This window comes from Phascolarctos cinereus, unplaced genomic scaffold (genome assembly GCF_003287225.1).
Source record: "Phascolarctos cinereus isolate Bilbo 61053 unplaced genomic scaffold, phaCin_HiC Scaffold_3;HRSCAF=262, whole genome shotgun sequence".
NCBI classification, from domain to species: Eukaryota; Metazoa; Chordata; class Mammalia; order Diprotodontia; family Phascolarctidae; genus Phascolarctos; species Phascolarctos cinereus.
The window spans coordinates 230,438,907-230,455,046 of NW_027555736.1; the positions used below are offsets into that span (position 1 = coordinate 230,438,907).

At 37.4% G+C, this 16,140-nt stretch overlaps 1 protein-coding gene across 4 annotated transcripts in view; it reads left to right on the top strand.

Annotated features, from left to right (window-relative positions):
- DPF3 (double PHD fingers 3) overlaps positions 1-16,140 on the top strand; it is a 406,344-nt gene that overhangs the window by 313,703 nt on the left and 76,501 nt on the right. For all 4 annotated transcript variants that reach the window (XR_002324471.2, XR_002324470.2, XM_020986373.2 and 1 more), the window contains exon 8: positions 13,552-13,680. Coding sequence is in view for 2 of the 4 variants with exons in the window: in XM_020986373.2 (XP_020842032.1) it covers positions 13,552-13,680 (129 nt within the window). In the remaining 2 variants the exon portion in view is untranslated. The remainder of the gene's footprint in view (positions 1-13,551; positions 13,681-16,140) is intronic.

The following is a 16,140-nucleotide window of genomic DNA, read 5'->3' on the forward strand; positions in this document are numbered from 1 at the left end:
GAATTAAAAAAAAAAACAACTGGTTGCACAGCTAGTTAGAGGGTACGGGCATAGGACCCAGCTGGAATTCAAATGCCTTTGCTAGACATAGTTTATAATATCCTCTTTGCTTGGCAGATTTCTCCTCCCCCACCCCAATGCCAAAAGTCTCATAAACAGGAAGATATTCAGTTTGAAAGTTAAGTTACTTTTGGCTTTAGAAAGTTTAGTTATTAAACAATTGCTACCTATTCTTTAATATTACTGTAAACATCATAGAGTAAATAGGTCTGAAAAGGACTTTAAGAGGTCATCTTTTTCATCCTTCTGTCTTTAGACATGCCAATTCCTAAACTATCTCAAGTGTTAAAGGGTGGTTTTTTTCCACATAACTTTTTTCATGGTATCCTACATTTAAAGCTTCAAAAGATTTTAAAGATTATCTAGTCTAACTTCCTCATTTTACAGAAGAGAAACTGAGACCCATAGAGATTAAGTGATTTACCTGCAACTACATAGATCGAAGATGGGATTTGAACCCAGGTGCATTGACTTTATATTCAGCTTCCTTCACACTATAATGCTCCATTTCTTTAAAAGACTGATACCAATAAGGAGAAGAAATAGATATTATTTTTATTAAAAGATGAAAATGGAAGCAAGATGGCATCACAGGTGAGAGAATCTGGAAATCACTTGCTGTATATTCAAATTATTTTCCAATTTATAAAATGTATAGGTTAGAGATTTTTCTCATCAAAGGAGGTAAAAATATGTAATCTTAATTTAAATATTTAATTAATTGAAATTTAGTTGTTCTATATTAACAATAAAATACCTAAAATCACTTCAAAATATTTTATTTAGTTGACTTCCACTGTTAAAAAGCAAATTACTAATCATTTTATACTTATGGAATAAATGAGTCCAAAGTATTAATTATTTTATTGTTTAAAAATATTAATCTGATGGACAACTATTGTTTAATTCAGAAAGTCACATAGATATTTTATATGAAATATACATAGATCCAATAATGTATGATATACATAATAATATATCATACATAAAATAATGTTAGTAATGAAGTTTAGTTTTTGTGTGATTGATGAAGAAAGCCGAATTATCACCTTTTTGCAAGGAATTGTTTCATATTCATTCAGTTATATTTTTTGACAGTTCAAAGTGATTTCCAAATATTTTTCTCTAGAGAACTGCCATGTTATTTATTCCCCAAATTTGTTATATTTACGCATTATTATAACAATATCAGGACAAAAAAAGAAGTGCTCAGGAAACTTGTGTTTCCATCCTGACTCTGCCACTCACTAGCTATGTGACCATAGGCAAATCAGTTCCACAGGTATTTCATGCTTACCATATTCAAGGCATTGTGGTAGGTCCTGGAGACACAAAAAGGAAAGAAAATGATAGAGATTCTGACTTAAAGGAGTTCACTTTCTACTTGGAGGGGAAGAGAGGGATATGAGAAATCTATAAATGGGCATTGTTCAAGGAAGAGTGGTTTGGGGTGAAGAAGGGTGCTAGTCAGGGTAAAGTGGGAAAACTGGAAGAGAGAGATTGCTTTGAGGGAAGGGAATCATGGAAAGCTTGACAAAAGAGGAACTATGTGACTTAGACCTTAAAGAAGGAGAAGAATTCTGACAGGTTAAAAAAACAATGGGGAGTGTTCCAGTAATGAGCAATGGATTGTACAAATGTAAACCACTTATCCTCTATAAAATGAAAAGCTTGCTCTAAATGCACTCTAAAGTCCCTCCTAACTATTTTTTTTATAATATTCAGCAAATTCTATCCTTTATTTCAGCCATTTTTTCCCCTAATGTCAAACATCCTTGTCACAGTACTGTGGGAGACAGGTCTTGGGATTTCAAGACCTGGGTTTAAAATTCTGGCTCTGTCACTTAATGTGTATAGATGACTTTACCTCTCTGGGCCTCCATTTCCTTATTTGTAAAATGAGATGATTGAATTAAATGACCTTGAAGGTCAAACCTTCCTATTTTAACTGTGTGATCTTATGTTTTATATGTAATATGGGTATAGATAAGGATTCCTTATGAATCACATTATCATAGGGATTATTATGGCAACTGTGGCAGCTAGGTGGTGCAGTGGATAGAGCACCAGGCCTAGAGTAAGGAAGGCCTGAGTTTTTTGAGTTCAAATCCAACCTCAAACACTTCCTAGCCATATGACCCTGGGTGAGTCACTTAACCCTATTTGCCTCAGTTTCCTCATCTGTACAGTGAGCTGGAGAAGGAAATGGCAAACCACTCTATTATCTTTGACAAGAAGACCCCAAATGGGGTCACTAAGAGTTGGACATGACTGAAAAATAACTGAACAATGAATGAAAGCAGCTGGATGGTGCAGGAGATAAGGCACTGGATTTCATTAGGAAGACCTAACTTTGAATTCTGCCTTGGATACTTACTAGCTGTGGGACTCTGGACAAGTTCCCTAGCCTCTCAATCTTATTTTCTTCATTTGTAAGAGGGAATGATAGCACTTTACCTTACTTAAGGGGTTGTGGTGAGGATCAGACAAACCAAATCTATGTAAAATGCTTTATAAAGCTTAAAATATTATATAAATGTAAATAGTTATAGCTAACATTTATAAAATGCTTTATTTATTTTTATTTCACTTGGTCTTCCCAACAGTTATATCAGGTAGGTCCTATGATCATTTTCATTTTTACAGATGAGGATGCTGAAGCTAAGAGAGATTAAATGACTTGCCCAAGGTCAAAAAGCTTATGGAGGATTTGAACTCACTTCTTTCTGGCTCCAAGTTCAGCACTGTGTCCATCACTCCACCTAATTGCCTAACTGTTAGCTCTCATTATTATAATATCATAGGTTTTGAGCTAGAAGGGACTTTAGAGGTCATCTAGACCAATCCCCTCATCTTACTGATGTGAACAGTAAGATGAAATCCAGACGAATAAAGGTTACTGAAGTAGCAAATGATAAAGGTAAGATTTGAATCCAGGTCCTCTGACTCCAAAACTAGTGCTCTTTTCACATACCCTACTTCCATACAAGTCTATTTTCTTTTGTTTTGTCTATAGCAATGTAAAACAACAACAACAACCTAACATTCCCCAATCCCATTCTTATGCTTGAAGACTATTATTAAATTGTTCTTCAGCTTTCTCTAGGTCATTGGTATCAAAGTAAAAATAACAACAACAACAAAAATACCTGATTCCTATAGGCCACACATTGCCTTGGACAGCCACAAATTAATGTTATCTGAGTTGTATTTTATCTTCATTTATTTTTGCTAAACATTTCCCAATTACATTTCAATCTGGTTCAGTTTTGCAGGCTGCTTGTCCAGGGCTACAATTTTGACACTTTTGCTTGGACTCCCTAATCTCAGGGAAAAAAGAGACCATTTTCTGGCCCTTTAGTCATTGAGATCAATAAATGTTTTAGTACCCAAAATGTATTTTAAGTGTTGTGTAACAACAGAATAGAACATGTGAAAGAGAGGGTTCTTATCTTCAAGGAATCTAATATCATAAAGGAGATGTGGCTGATATATATTCTCTTCATCTATGTTACTGGCCCCTGTCCATGCCTTCCTTTTGAAGATCAGGGTCCCCACTTATATGCCTGAATGGAAGTCCAACATTTTTATTCTTAGGAACTATTGCATTTATTTTTTTTTATAAGTTGCTAAGGAGGCATTAAGCCTAGGAATAATTTATATGAGTAAACATATAAAGACCAGGAAGCTCCAGAGCATAAGAATAAAGGCCATTTATTCCAGGCTTTGATGCTCAACTTGCCCTCTGATTCAGCTGTCCCCACAGTCTTTATTGTACCACTTTTAACCCTCTCTCTGCTTTGCTCCATATCTGTCCTGCACTGATCTCTGCAGCTGCCTGCTCTCCTCCCCCACACCTCCCTTTTCCCTTCTAACCCTCCCACTTCCCTCATTAAATGCTGGGTAGAAGATAGCAGGAGGTGGGTATGGTCTCCAGCTGGCTCTGTCTCACTGATTCTATGAGAAGCCGTATTCACCCTTAGCCCTAGTGGGTTCATCATATAGTAGCATGGGTCTTGCTATGGGATTCGCCGTCCTTTTGGGAAGATGGGTTTCTTCCCTTCCTTTTCCTCTTCTCCTTTTGTTGTTTCCTATCCTCCCAAGATGTGCTTTGCACAGCAAAGTGGCGGCAGGCTAGAATTCTTTACACTTGAGAGATGAAGTAATAACAGGTGGTAAGACCAGAGGCAGCCAGAGCCCAGGATTCTGGTTGCCATAGAAACATGTCAGACCTGTGGAGGGATGAGAACTGTCAGCAGCAGGGGGAACAAATGAGAGGGACGAACGGAGGCATGTCTCCTCTAGGAACTGGCAGCTGCCTCCAAGGGCCACAGACCCTAAATAAGCATGCCAGGTGAGAGACAATCTTTGAACCAAAGCTGCAGTTTGATGTCAGAGACATAGCCAGCCAGGGGATGGTTTTAGGGTATGGGGGGGGCTGGTGGGAGGTCCTGGCTTCTGCTGGTTGCTTATGATGCATGTTGGTATTTGTATACATGCAAAGGAAGAATCTGATCTTTGAGTCTGAGTCCTGTTTCCCTAGTCTGGGTGTTTGTGGAGGCTCAGCTCTGTGTCTGTTAGACTCTGGCTCTGGAGACATGCAGCAGGACCCACAGGGGTTTGAGCAACATGGTCTCCCTCCTGCTACTTCCGAATGGCACAGGCCTGACAGTGCCCAGTTTGGAGAAAGAGAATCAGGATATCCTGCCTGGTGATTGAATAGCTTTATGGAACCCAGAGGTCTGTGGAACATATTTGCAATTCATTTCTGCAATGATATTTTATACTGCTTGTTTTGAGAGAGTAAAAACTAATATAATTTTTGAAATGATAAGCCAGATATACTGTATACTTCCTACATGCAAGCCTCTGTGCTGGGCACAGAGAGGGGATAGAAAGATGAATTAGACTGGGTACCTGTACTCAAGGAACTTGCAGTCTAATGGGGGAAATAACATACAAACTAAAATAAGATGTGTATGGCTTGAATCCATTGGGGGCTTTTCTTGTTCTTCTTGCTCTTCTTGTTCTTCTTCTTCTGCTGCTGCTGCTAATTTGGTCTGTTTGTATTTCTTGTGAGTGGTATTTTTTCTGGTTCCTGTTGTCTTTTTCTAAAATAATAATAAGAATAAAGAAATTAAGAATGGTAATAATAATGACAATGTAAGTCACTTAGGGTTCTCTCCTTTGGTGAATTTCCAAGCTCTCAAGGCTTACTTTTTCTTTTATCAACAATTACCTTGTATCTCCTATATGATCAGAGGTCATGAACATCAGCCAACAACAGAAATACCAACTCTAGCATGGTGCAGACTGCCATTTGGACACCATTTCGGTACTTGCCCTCCCTCTCCTTGTGTGCTATGAGTTAGGATCCAATATCCTCTACAAAGAAGCGGGCTCACAATATGCCAATTTACCTATAGTGTGAAATTAACTTATAGCAATTTTTATTCTAGCTCCTGGAAATCTTTGAATTCTTTGAAAAAGAGTCATCAGAGCTTAAGTTATTAAAGAAGACAACATAGAACAGATGATCGCATTATAGGCAGCAATTTTGGGTGGGGAATTCCTATAATCACCAATTAATAAACATAGAGCTATAGTGTGGTACAGCAGATAGAGAGCTAGTCTTGGACTTAGGAAGACCTGAATTTGAATTCTGCCTGAGATCCTGGGCAAGTCATGTAGCCTCTCTGTGTCTCAGTATACCTCCTCTCTAAAATGGCCATACTAATATCACCTACCTCACAGGATTATTGTTGCTGTTGAATTGTTTTGGTTGTGTCCTACTCTCCGTGACCCCATTTGGGGTTTTGTTGGCAGGGATATTAGGGTTGTTTGCCATTTTCTTCTCCAGTTCATTTTACAGATGAAGAAACTGAGGCAAACAAGGTTAAGTGACTTGTCCAGGGTCACACAGCTGGTAAGTATCTGAGACTGGATTTGAATTTCTCTATCCACTCTGCCATCTCTCTACCCTTTACGGGATTGTAGTGAGGATCAGTTGAGAATTGGTGGTATAATGTGCTTTGCAAATACTAAGTGCTAGATAAATGTCAGTCGATGATGATGACAATGATAAAAATAATAATGATATTACTTTAGTCTTCCTAACAAGTTGATTGAATCCAGTTGATTTCCAGCAGAAACTATGCTATATATAATATGTATGTGTGGATATGTGGATATGTGTATGTGTATATGTGTGTGTGTGTGTGTGTGTGTGTGTATGTGTGTGTGTACACTAGATGGTACAGTGGATAGAGGGTTGGACCTGGAGTCAGGAAGACCCGAGTTTAAATTGGGCCTCAGACACTTACTAGCTATGTGACCCTGGACAAGTCACTTAACTTCTGTTTGCCTTAATTCACTAGAGAAGGAAATGGCAAACCACTCCAGTATCTTTGTCAAGAAAACTCCATATGGGATCACAAAGATTTGGACATGATTGAACAACAATAACTAGAAGTCTTATAACTGCATGGTAAAGAAGAGAAAAATGAACCTGAAGCCAGTGGTCCTTGGCCAACTTTTTGGGAGTCTGTTTTCCTGTGAAGTCCAAGTAGCAAATGCTTTCTCTTATTCTTGCAGAGAATTGTCTGCCTCCATGAAGATGAAAATCAATGCCTTAGAAACTGGTTAAACAATTCAAATAGCAACTGATAAATGGATTAACCCTCTATAATGTAATCCCAGAAGCTTTTGTCTTCCGCCTAGCTCAGGTAAGTTTTTCTATTCCTGGAGGCAAAGCAGAGGCACCAAGGAAGCGAAGGCCGGAGGGAATCATATTATAGTGGGTGAATCCGTTCATCATTTGCTGTCTGGATGGCGCTTCTGCTCATATATCTGTTTCTTTGTACAGATTTAGTACTCAGTGGGACCCTGATTATAGTCAGTCAGTGAATAATGACAGATAGCACCAGACTGCAGTGTACTGTGAACAGATAGAAACATTGATGACTTCTGCTGACCTCATAATAAGCTGAGAGAAGTTTATCCTTTGATACAAACAGGGGCTAGGGAATGATTTTTCAGGTGTTCAACAAAGAGACGTCCTTAATTGTGATAACAAGACAAGACTGCTTCTGTCCCACACAAAACAGCTGTATTTAAGGCCAAGACTTTGTCATTTGCATGCTAGAAATTTAAGTGTTTCTGAGCAAAATAACATGCTTCCTTAACAATTAAAAAAAATCCTCTACTGGGGTACTACAAGGGGCTGGGGTACTACATTTACTCTCTTTCCAAGAAGGGACCCCTCTGCTCTGGACATGTGCACATGGCCTGAATTTCATTCAGTCCCAAAGGAGATTAGCCTCTAATGAAAGGGGTTAGACTCCCTTGTCTCACTCTCTTTGGCTAAGCTGAGCCCCACCCCAGCACCCCATGATGATCTGCTTAAAGCTTAGAATTTAATCATGTCTAATGACTCCCCTAAAAAGAAAGAATAGAAAGGATTCAATGTACAATTTAAACTAGAAATGGGACAGGTATTCACTTCCTACCTACAGAAGAAATGCTAAAAACAAGTCACTAATAAGTCTGTACTGATAAAAAGACTAAAAATAGGATTCAGTAACGTATTACTATAGTTATACTTCCTAGGAAAGTTGGTACTTAAACTTCATCAAAACACAAAACAGTTCTGGGAACTGCTGAATTGGCATTGTTACAATTCACTTTGTCTCTGCCCTGTCAACCTCAAAGTCTATCTCCTGTTTAGCCAGGTTAGGTCTTGGCCTTTTCCTCTTGTCTGTGATGCAGAAATTTCCCCTGCCACCAGTCAGCCCCACCTGATAGAGCAACAACTTCTAGACCTTTAAACTCACAAGGCCGTTTCTAAACCTGAACTCATTCATCTCAGGAATGATTGATAATTGATCACTTGTGATCAGGAAAAAGAAACACAAAGCAGAAGAGGCAGCCAGGACTTTGACAGCCAGACTCAGACAAGGTTTGGCTTTTAAAGTTTTTTCCCCCTAAGGTCTTAATGGGAAAGAACTACATGGGAAAATTTTGATATTGAAAGATGAGGAAACAGGCACTTGACACTTACTAGCTGTGTGACCCTGAGCAAGTCACTTAACCCTGATTGCCTCACCAAAAAGCAAAAAAACAAAATAAAGAAAGAGCAACAACAACAACAAAAAAAAAAAACGAGGAAAGACATGGAGTACTCAATTGTTTGTGTTGGTCTTACATAGGTCTTCAGCTTCTTATAGGAAATTTTCTATTACTTGGAAGGCTTGGAGTCAAAGTCATGTTTCTAAAAAAATAGCATTAATATGGTGCTTTAGGGTTTGCAAGAGACCTTTACAAATACCATCTTGTTTTATCCTCACAACAACCTTGGGAGGTGGGTGCTATTATCCCCATTTGTAGATGAAGAAACTGAGGCAGATTGAGGGTAAGTGACTTTCCCAGGATTATTCAGCTGCTAAGTGTTTGAGGCCAGATTTGAATTCAAGTCTTCATGATTATCGGTCCTGTGTTAGATCCATTGCACTAATGACATGTCCTATAAAAAGTATGTCCAGTCTGCACATTAAGCTGTTAATAAAAATATGCTGTTTTTGGTTCAGTTAAGATATTTTAAATTCCCACAGCAACTCTGGGATTGGATTTGGAGTGGGATTATGGTGAGAAGCATTGTATGGGAGTCTAAGTGTCAGATTTGGAGTAAAAGGAGACTTAGATTCAAATTCTATTTCTGACTGTGTTATTTAACTGGTCTTACAGTCACAGCTAGGCATTATTCTCTGTTTTCAACTTCTGGAATCTATTGCTTCAGTATCACTTATAGGTCATCTCAGCTCTTTTTTTTTTTTTTAATAAAATGTGGTGATTGTAAAGCCTCTTCCTGATAATGTCTGGCTGAGCTTTTTAGACATATCTAGAGATTATGAGTCACCACACTGAGCTAAGAAAAACTAAGCTGTGTACCTCTGGACTATGACTGGGGCTAAGACACAGTTATTTATTTTAGACAACTATGACCAGGGATTAGAAATTTCTAACATCACTTCAGGCTTGATATGAAAAAGAATAAGGAACAGAGGTCATTATTCTTTTCTTGTGTCTTATATTTCTGCCTTTATTATATATCGATATCTACCTAAATATCTATGTATCTATCCATTCACACATATATATTCTCAACAACAACATCGACAATAGAACAGAACTCTAGCTTTGGTACTATATATTGGCTGTCTGATGAGGCTTTACAAATAGCTGAGGAAAGAAAGAAAGCATTACTGATATAGAGCCAGGAAGAACAATGCCGAGGAATGTTCAAGTTACCCAAATAATTTTGTTCGTTTCACATACCAGCAAAGTTATACTTAAGATTCTGCAAGCTAGGCTTCAGCAATATGTGAACCAAGAATTACCAGAAAAGTAGGCTGGTTTTTGAAGAGGATGAGGAACTAGAGAAACAAGTTGCCAACATTTGCTGGATTATGGAAAAAGAAAGGAAATTCCAGAAAAAAACATCTGCTTCTGCTTCATTGACTACACTAACACTTTTAACTGTGTGGATCACAGCAAAATGTGGCAAATCCTCAAAGAGATGGGAGTGCTAGAACATCTTACTTGTTTCCTGAAGAACCTGTATGCAGGCTAAGAAGCAAGAGTTAGAACCAAACATAGAACAACTGATTGGTTTAAAGTTGGAAAAGGAGTATGATAAGCCTATTCTATTATTACTTTTTTATATTTAATTTTAAATTTAAGTATATTTCAACTTTATATTTAATTTATATTTTATTTTCTTTGGACTTTTATACAGGTGGATAAGATAACTGCTTTTTGTAATTGAATAAAACTATTGGATTGTAAACTTGTCTTCTGTATAATCACTGAAAGAGTCTTTAAGACAAATCTTATAGCAGACAGAATGACAGAAATGAGACATACTTCATCCTACTTCTATACAGATTTGATTTCTTCCAGTTGGTCTCTAAATTTTGAAAGTTTTTCATTCCACATAGCCTGGAATTTATATATATTTAGTATGTTGACATATATGGAAACATTTTCATTAAAAGTTTGACAGATCAGTATTTTTCCTATGATAATCCTCTGGTTCCAGTACAATTTATTTGTTGAATTCTCAAGGATAATTTTGAAGTCTGTATTTGTAGTATGGGGATTAGTCATCTGTTGGTTTATGAAAGATAGTAAGCTTCTGATTTACAATTCTAGCTACTAGATCATGCCTTGCTAGATATCTGGTAGATGCTAAATTTGTAGAATCTCCAATGATAGTGTCGCCCACTTCCTTTTTCTTGAATACTGTTCTTCCTTGAACAGTAAATCTGTGCTTCTTAAGAATAACTCTTCTGTAATTTCTGGTGGTGATCACCTAATCCTGATTTCCCATGGTTAACTCTTCCATTTCTATAAAAAAAAATCCCCATGACTTCACAATTTGTTCCATGATTCTATGTTGACATATTGCCATATTAAGTTCATGTGAATGTCCCCCATGGAGGGCATTTTAATTCTACTCTTGGATCTTAGGTTTATTTTAGAAGTAGACTACTTTTGCTTAGATTTGACAAATTCAGTCATGTACCATTTGGCAGCCTTTACTTTTGCTCAATAAAATGATGCCTATTCCAAAAGTGTTTCTTTCCTAAGTGTAATAATATGATAAATTTATATAAAAAATAACATTAGCATTGAATACTTGAGTATATATGTATATGTGATGATGATGATTATTATAACCTTGGAAAAAGAATTTTGGAAACAAATATGTATATTTCTTAGGGATGGTATTTAATGAAGACCCCCACATCTTAATCTTTTTTTTTCTGCCTACTTTTCCAGTATTGATGATTTTTCTATCCATTTTCCTAATACATCCATATTTCATCAGTGTTGGAAACCTCTCCATCTGATCATAGTCCATCTATAATTTATAGTTTTAGAGTCTTGCCTAGGGCTGAGGAAGGTTAAGTTCAGGGCCACATAGCTAGTATCGGAGGTGGGATGTGAACCTCAAGGCTTCTTAACTTCAGGTCCAGCACACTATCCACTATAACACATTTCCTCACTATATTCCCATAAACCGTATAAAAACAGTCATCATATTCATTTACATCGTTATGTCATGAAAGCCACCAATATCACCAGTATTACCTCTTGGTTTTGGATAATTCAGGAAGGGAAAGGGGGTGCAGGACATAACTGCCTTTATGATCCGGTGGGGGGAAATTCTTCCTGGTCCCATTGAGCAGAACTATTTCAAATATCTTCCAGCGGGACAACTGAAGCTGTTATGGAAGAGTACTTAAACTGCAAAAACAAACAAAAAACAAAACATCAAACAAAATAATGGAGTTTCTAATTAGAGGCTTTAATCTGTACAGTCAGGATGGATGGGAACATTTTAGCTGTAATAAGGCAAAGAATAACCAGTCATACTCTGAGACCCATTAAAAGGGCTACCATTAAGTAACAAAAAAAAAATGAGCTAACATATATAAAGCACTTTGCAAACCTTGAAGCATTATATAAATGCTGATTGTTATTATTATTAATTCATCAATTCATTCATTAAACACCTTCTGAGTGCAAAACACTTTGTCAGGTGTGAGAGTATGGTGGGGATGGAAATGGAAGGGGGAGATACAAAATTTGGTAAAATAATAAGGGATTATTTATTAATGGATAAAACTTAGTTGCTGCTCTTACAGAGTTTTCATTTTGGTAAGGGGAAACACACATCCTAATTGCTATAACATACAAATTCACAGGATAAAAGCATTAGTGAATTCTGAAGCAAAGAACTGAAGAGGGGAAGGTGTTACATGGAAAAGAGGTGGTTCAACTATGAAGAGAACAGAGAAGAATTTAGGAAAATTGCCCCCAAATGCCCAAGTTTAGATATTAGTAACAAGCTTTCTTAACTTAGAACCTGGATCTAATTTAATATGAAGCACTGCACATTAAATCCTAATTTCTTTTAAAAATGTTATTGATATCTTTTTTACATCACAATCATATTCCTTCCTCCTTCTTCCATACTCTTTCTTGTAAAAAGAAAAAAAAAGAAAAAGAAAAATTCTTAAGAAAGATGAGCAGGTATAGCAATCATCTGTCCATTTACATTAATATAGCACAATTGTTCATCCATTCCCCAATAATTAGGCATTTATTTTGTTTCTAGTTTTTTGCTAGCACAGAAGTGCTGCTTTGAATATTTTTGGCACATAGAAGAGCTTTCTCATTGCCTTTGATTGACGTCCTTACAGTACATACTCAGTAGTGGCATCAGTCACATAGTCAGGGTCAGTATGAATAGTTTAGTAATTTTTTGCATATAATTAAAAGCCATTTTCCAGAATGATTGGGAAAATTTATAGTTTCACTAAAGGGTATTAGTGTACCTGACTTCTCACAACCTCACCAACATTGACTGTTTCTTTTTTTTAAATCATATCGGCCATTTTGAATATGAGGTGAAATCTTAGAATTGCTTTAATTAATTTAAAAATATTAATAATATGATGCATTTTCATATGATTGTTGATAGTTTATATTTCTTTTTTTTAAATAGTTCATATAAATTGTCCCTTTTTTTGGTTGGAGAATAACCCGGAATTTTATATATTTGTTTCAATTATACATATATATGTTATATACTGGAAAATAGATTTTAATAATGATTTTTTTCTTTATTTCAATTTAATTCAACACATATTTATTAAGCACAAACTATCTCCAGGGCACTGGGGATATAAAGACAAAAACCCAATATTTCTTTTACATATAAAAAGCTTGTATTTTATTGGAGGGATGTGAAAAATACAATGTTAAATAAATTGGAGAAATTTTTTCTTCTCAAGAATAATTTCTCACCTCTCCATACATCAAAACCTCTTATCATCTAGGCTTAAATACACATCAAAGATACTGCCCCTAAGGAGCTTACAGTACATAAAAGTAAGCTGAAAAGCAAGGGGTAAGGGAAGAAGTACATGGCTGGAGGGGATGGGGTATGATTGAGAAGTCCAAAAGAGTGAAGCCTTGTGGGAAATGAAGAGATGGAGGAACTGGACATCCTCCTTAACTTCCTCCTTAACTCTGGGAGGAGTTCTCCACCCTCTACCCTCCAATGGGGGGGGTCCCCAGAGGCAGAGAGTACTGATGAAGTTTTAGTTCCAGGGCTAAAGTGATCTTGCAGGGTGAAGAATTTCCTGGTGGAAAAGTCCTGAGGAGTATAGCCAGATGGGACTAGAGTATCTCTCAAATAAAAATAATCCCTATTATACAAGTAGATATGTCAAATGAGAAAACAACAAAAGAAGTCAGCAAGGAATTAAAACTATGGAAATAAAAAGATAAAGGAAGTCTAGCCCAAATCACCATATTTTCCTGTCATACCCCTAGATATTCCACTTTCTATGGTGTGGGGGGAAGGAGAAGACAGTGTATTTCATTTGCACTTAAAATTGGGATTTGGTATCTCTTCCACAGCCCAGAAAGGACCAGATGGGACTGTCATTCCCAATAATTACTGTGACTTCTGCTTGGGAGGTTCAAGCATGAACAAAAAAAGTGGCCGGCCAGAGGAACTAGTGTCCTGTGCAGACTGTGGACGCTCTGGTAAGTGTGACCCCTACCCTGCCCTCGGGGAGCTTTCTTACCCAGGCACCTAGGAACAACCCGTGTTTTTACTTTTCAGCTATCTAGGATAAGATGCAGGAGGGGAAATGATACAGGGTAGTAATAATGATGGTGGTTCTGCCATTTTTCAGGTCTTCTTAGAATTTTGTGACAATTTTTTAAAAAATCTAAAGGGTAGGAAGCAGTTACTGATATATTTCTGGCCTTTCCACGGGCAGGTTTCTTTGATGTGCGTGTGTGTGTGTGTGTGTGTGTGTGTTGTTGTTGTTGTTGTTGTTGTTGTTATTGATGTTGTGGAAGACAATAAGTTGGAACCAGATCACACTGAGTTAAAGCCTTTTTGTGTTCCTTTATCAGGTGATGGTGCATCTCAATATGCAGAGCTGTTGCTTTAATGGAAATGGTTGGGGTGGGAATGGGGGATAAGGGAGTCAGTGGGTAAAAGTATCCAAGAATGATACTGGAAGACTGGTCATGTCTGGACATTCATGACCTTTGGGCTTCGTAGTAGCTGCATGAACAACACTTCCATTGGCCATACATTCCATACATTTTCTCATGTAGACCAGACCAAAGAAAACACAGCAGAGTAGAGGCTAAGAGGTAGGGGCTGGCAGGGCTTAGATGCTGCTAAATGGTCTTAGTAACCTTTTTTTTTTCATTGTTCCTGTTTTCAAGGACTTAAAGAAGTGCTCCATTTGGTCTTGTCCTTTCGTTTTCAAAATAAATTTAGGTCTTTATGGTTTATCTCAAGTTGTTATTTTGTTTTATTTTGCTTTTTGATACTACCAAAGTCATTATCTGTAATTTGTCAGAGTTGATCAGACAGGCTATTTTAAATAATTATATTGTTATAAATAGACTCCCAGAATCTCAGAGTTGGAAGGGACCTTGAAGGTTTTGAGGTCCAAACTCAACTGAAGCACTAATCCCCTTTACAACATCCCAGTAAGTGGGGACTCATTACCTTACATGGTAGTCCATTCCATTTTAAAAATAGCTCTATTAGGAAATTCTTCTTATATTGAGCTGAAAGGTAACCCTGTAACCTCCACTCATTTGTCCTAATTCTTCCCTATGGAGCAAAGCAGAATAAGTCCAAGCAGTGAAGGTGAAAGGTGACAAGAGATTTCAGTCTCCGCTAAGTGACTGCAGTGTTTCTGACTAGAAGCTAAAAAACACATCAGGATGTTTCAGCCAACTCTGAGCAGAGCAGTGAGGAATGGTCCCCTCAACCTTCCTTTCCTCTCCCAGCCCGCATGGGGCAGCTTCTTACTCCTTGAATTGCTTTTACTCCTTATTTCTTCCCTTGTTTTGTCTACTATAGTCATTAGCCTGCACCTTTTGTCTTGGGGTGTCAAGGTTGATACAGATGTAGACCTAGTAGAGCTGGCAAGTGAGATGTTAACAAAGGATTCCAGTTCCCAGTCCCCACGACCTCAGCATTAAATCAGCAGACCCAATGACAGAGTGGTTTGCTTGTATGTAACTCTACCCAATTTCTTCTGGAAGTAATTTGTTCAGTTGCTTTCCAGACACAGTCTACAATTGTTATTGTGTTGGACTTCTAACTCTGACAGGTGGTAGCTTGGGCAGACAGAACCTGTGTAATTGCTGGACTCTGATCGACAAATAGTTAAAAAAGCCAATAACACACATATTTCTCTCCACATATAATATACACGTATTTTTATGTGTGTATATGTATGTGAACATATTAAAAACCCACATACCCCATCTGTAGAAATATATAATATATAATGATCCTGTACCATAGCAAGCAAAGACTTCCATCTCAGGTAGAACTGGGAGAGGGGAAACAAGAGTAGTTTTCAGGAGTTTTCCATGTTCTTTTCCCCTCAGGAAACTGAATTATGGTGGAAACAGGAGTGAGTAAGTGACTCTCCACTTGAAACTTCTCAGCTATCCTTCCCAAATTTGCTTCCTTATCTTAAAAAACCATAGGTGATTATCTTATGGTCCCCGTACTTCTATGATACTAACCTAGGATTTTATTTGTATGGATCATTCAACCAATGTCTATCTCAAATATCTGTCAAATAGCTGTCTGCTTTGGGATTGGCTTATGGCTCCGTTTGTCAAGCTTGGGAAGGCAGGTTGGATGATATTTCTGGATAGCCTTTCTGGTGTCTCTTCAGGGAAGAGATAGGAACCAAGAAGAGCTATTTATCCTTTCCCACCTTTCCCTCTACCTCCACTATCCCTTAGGGCCTGAGGTGCTTGAAACTGGCAGCTTCAGTGACTGGGATTATAATGGCTGGAGACACTCCTGGGGCCCATTATGAATGTGGAGAAGTGTCAGCTGCAATTTTGTAGATTTTAGTACTTTATACAATGATTAAATTTCTTCACTTTTAGTCCCTACTCTTTCTCACCTGATGTACCACCTTCAGTTGGACTTAATACTGCTTTGAACTC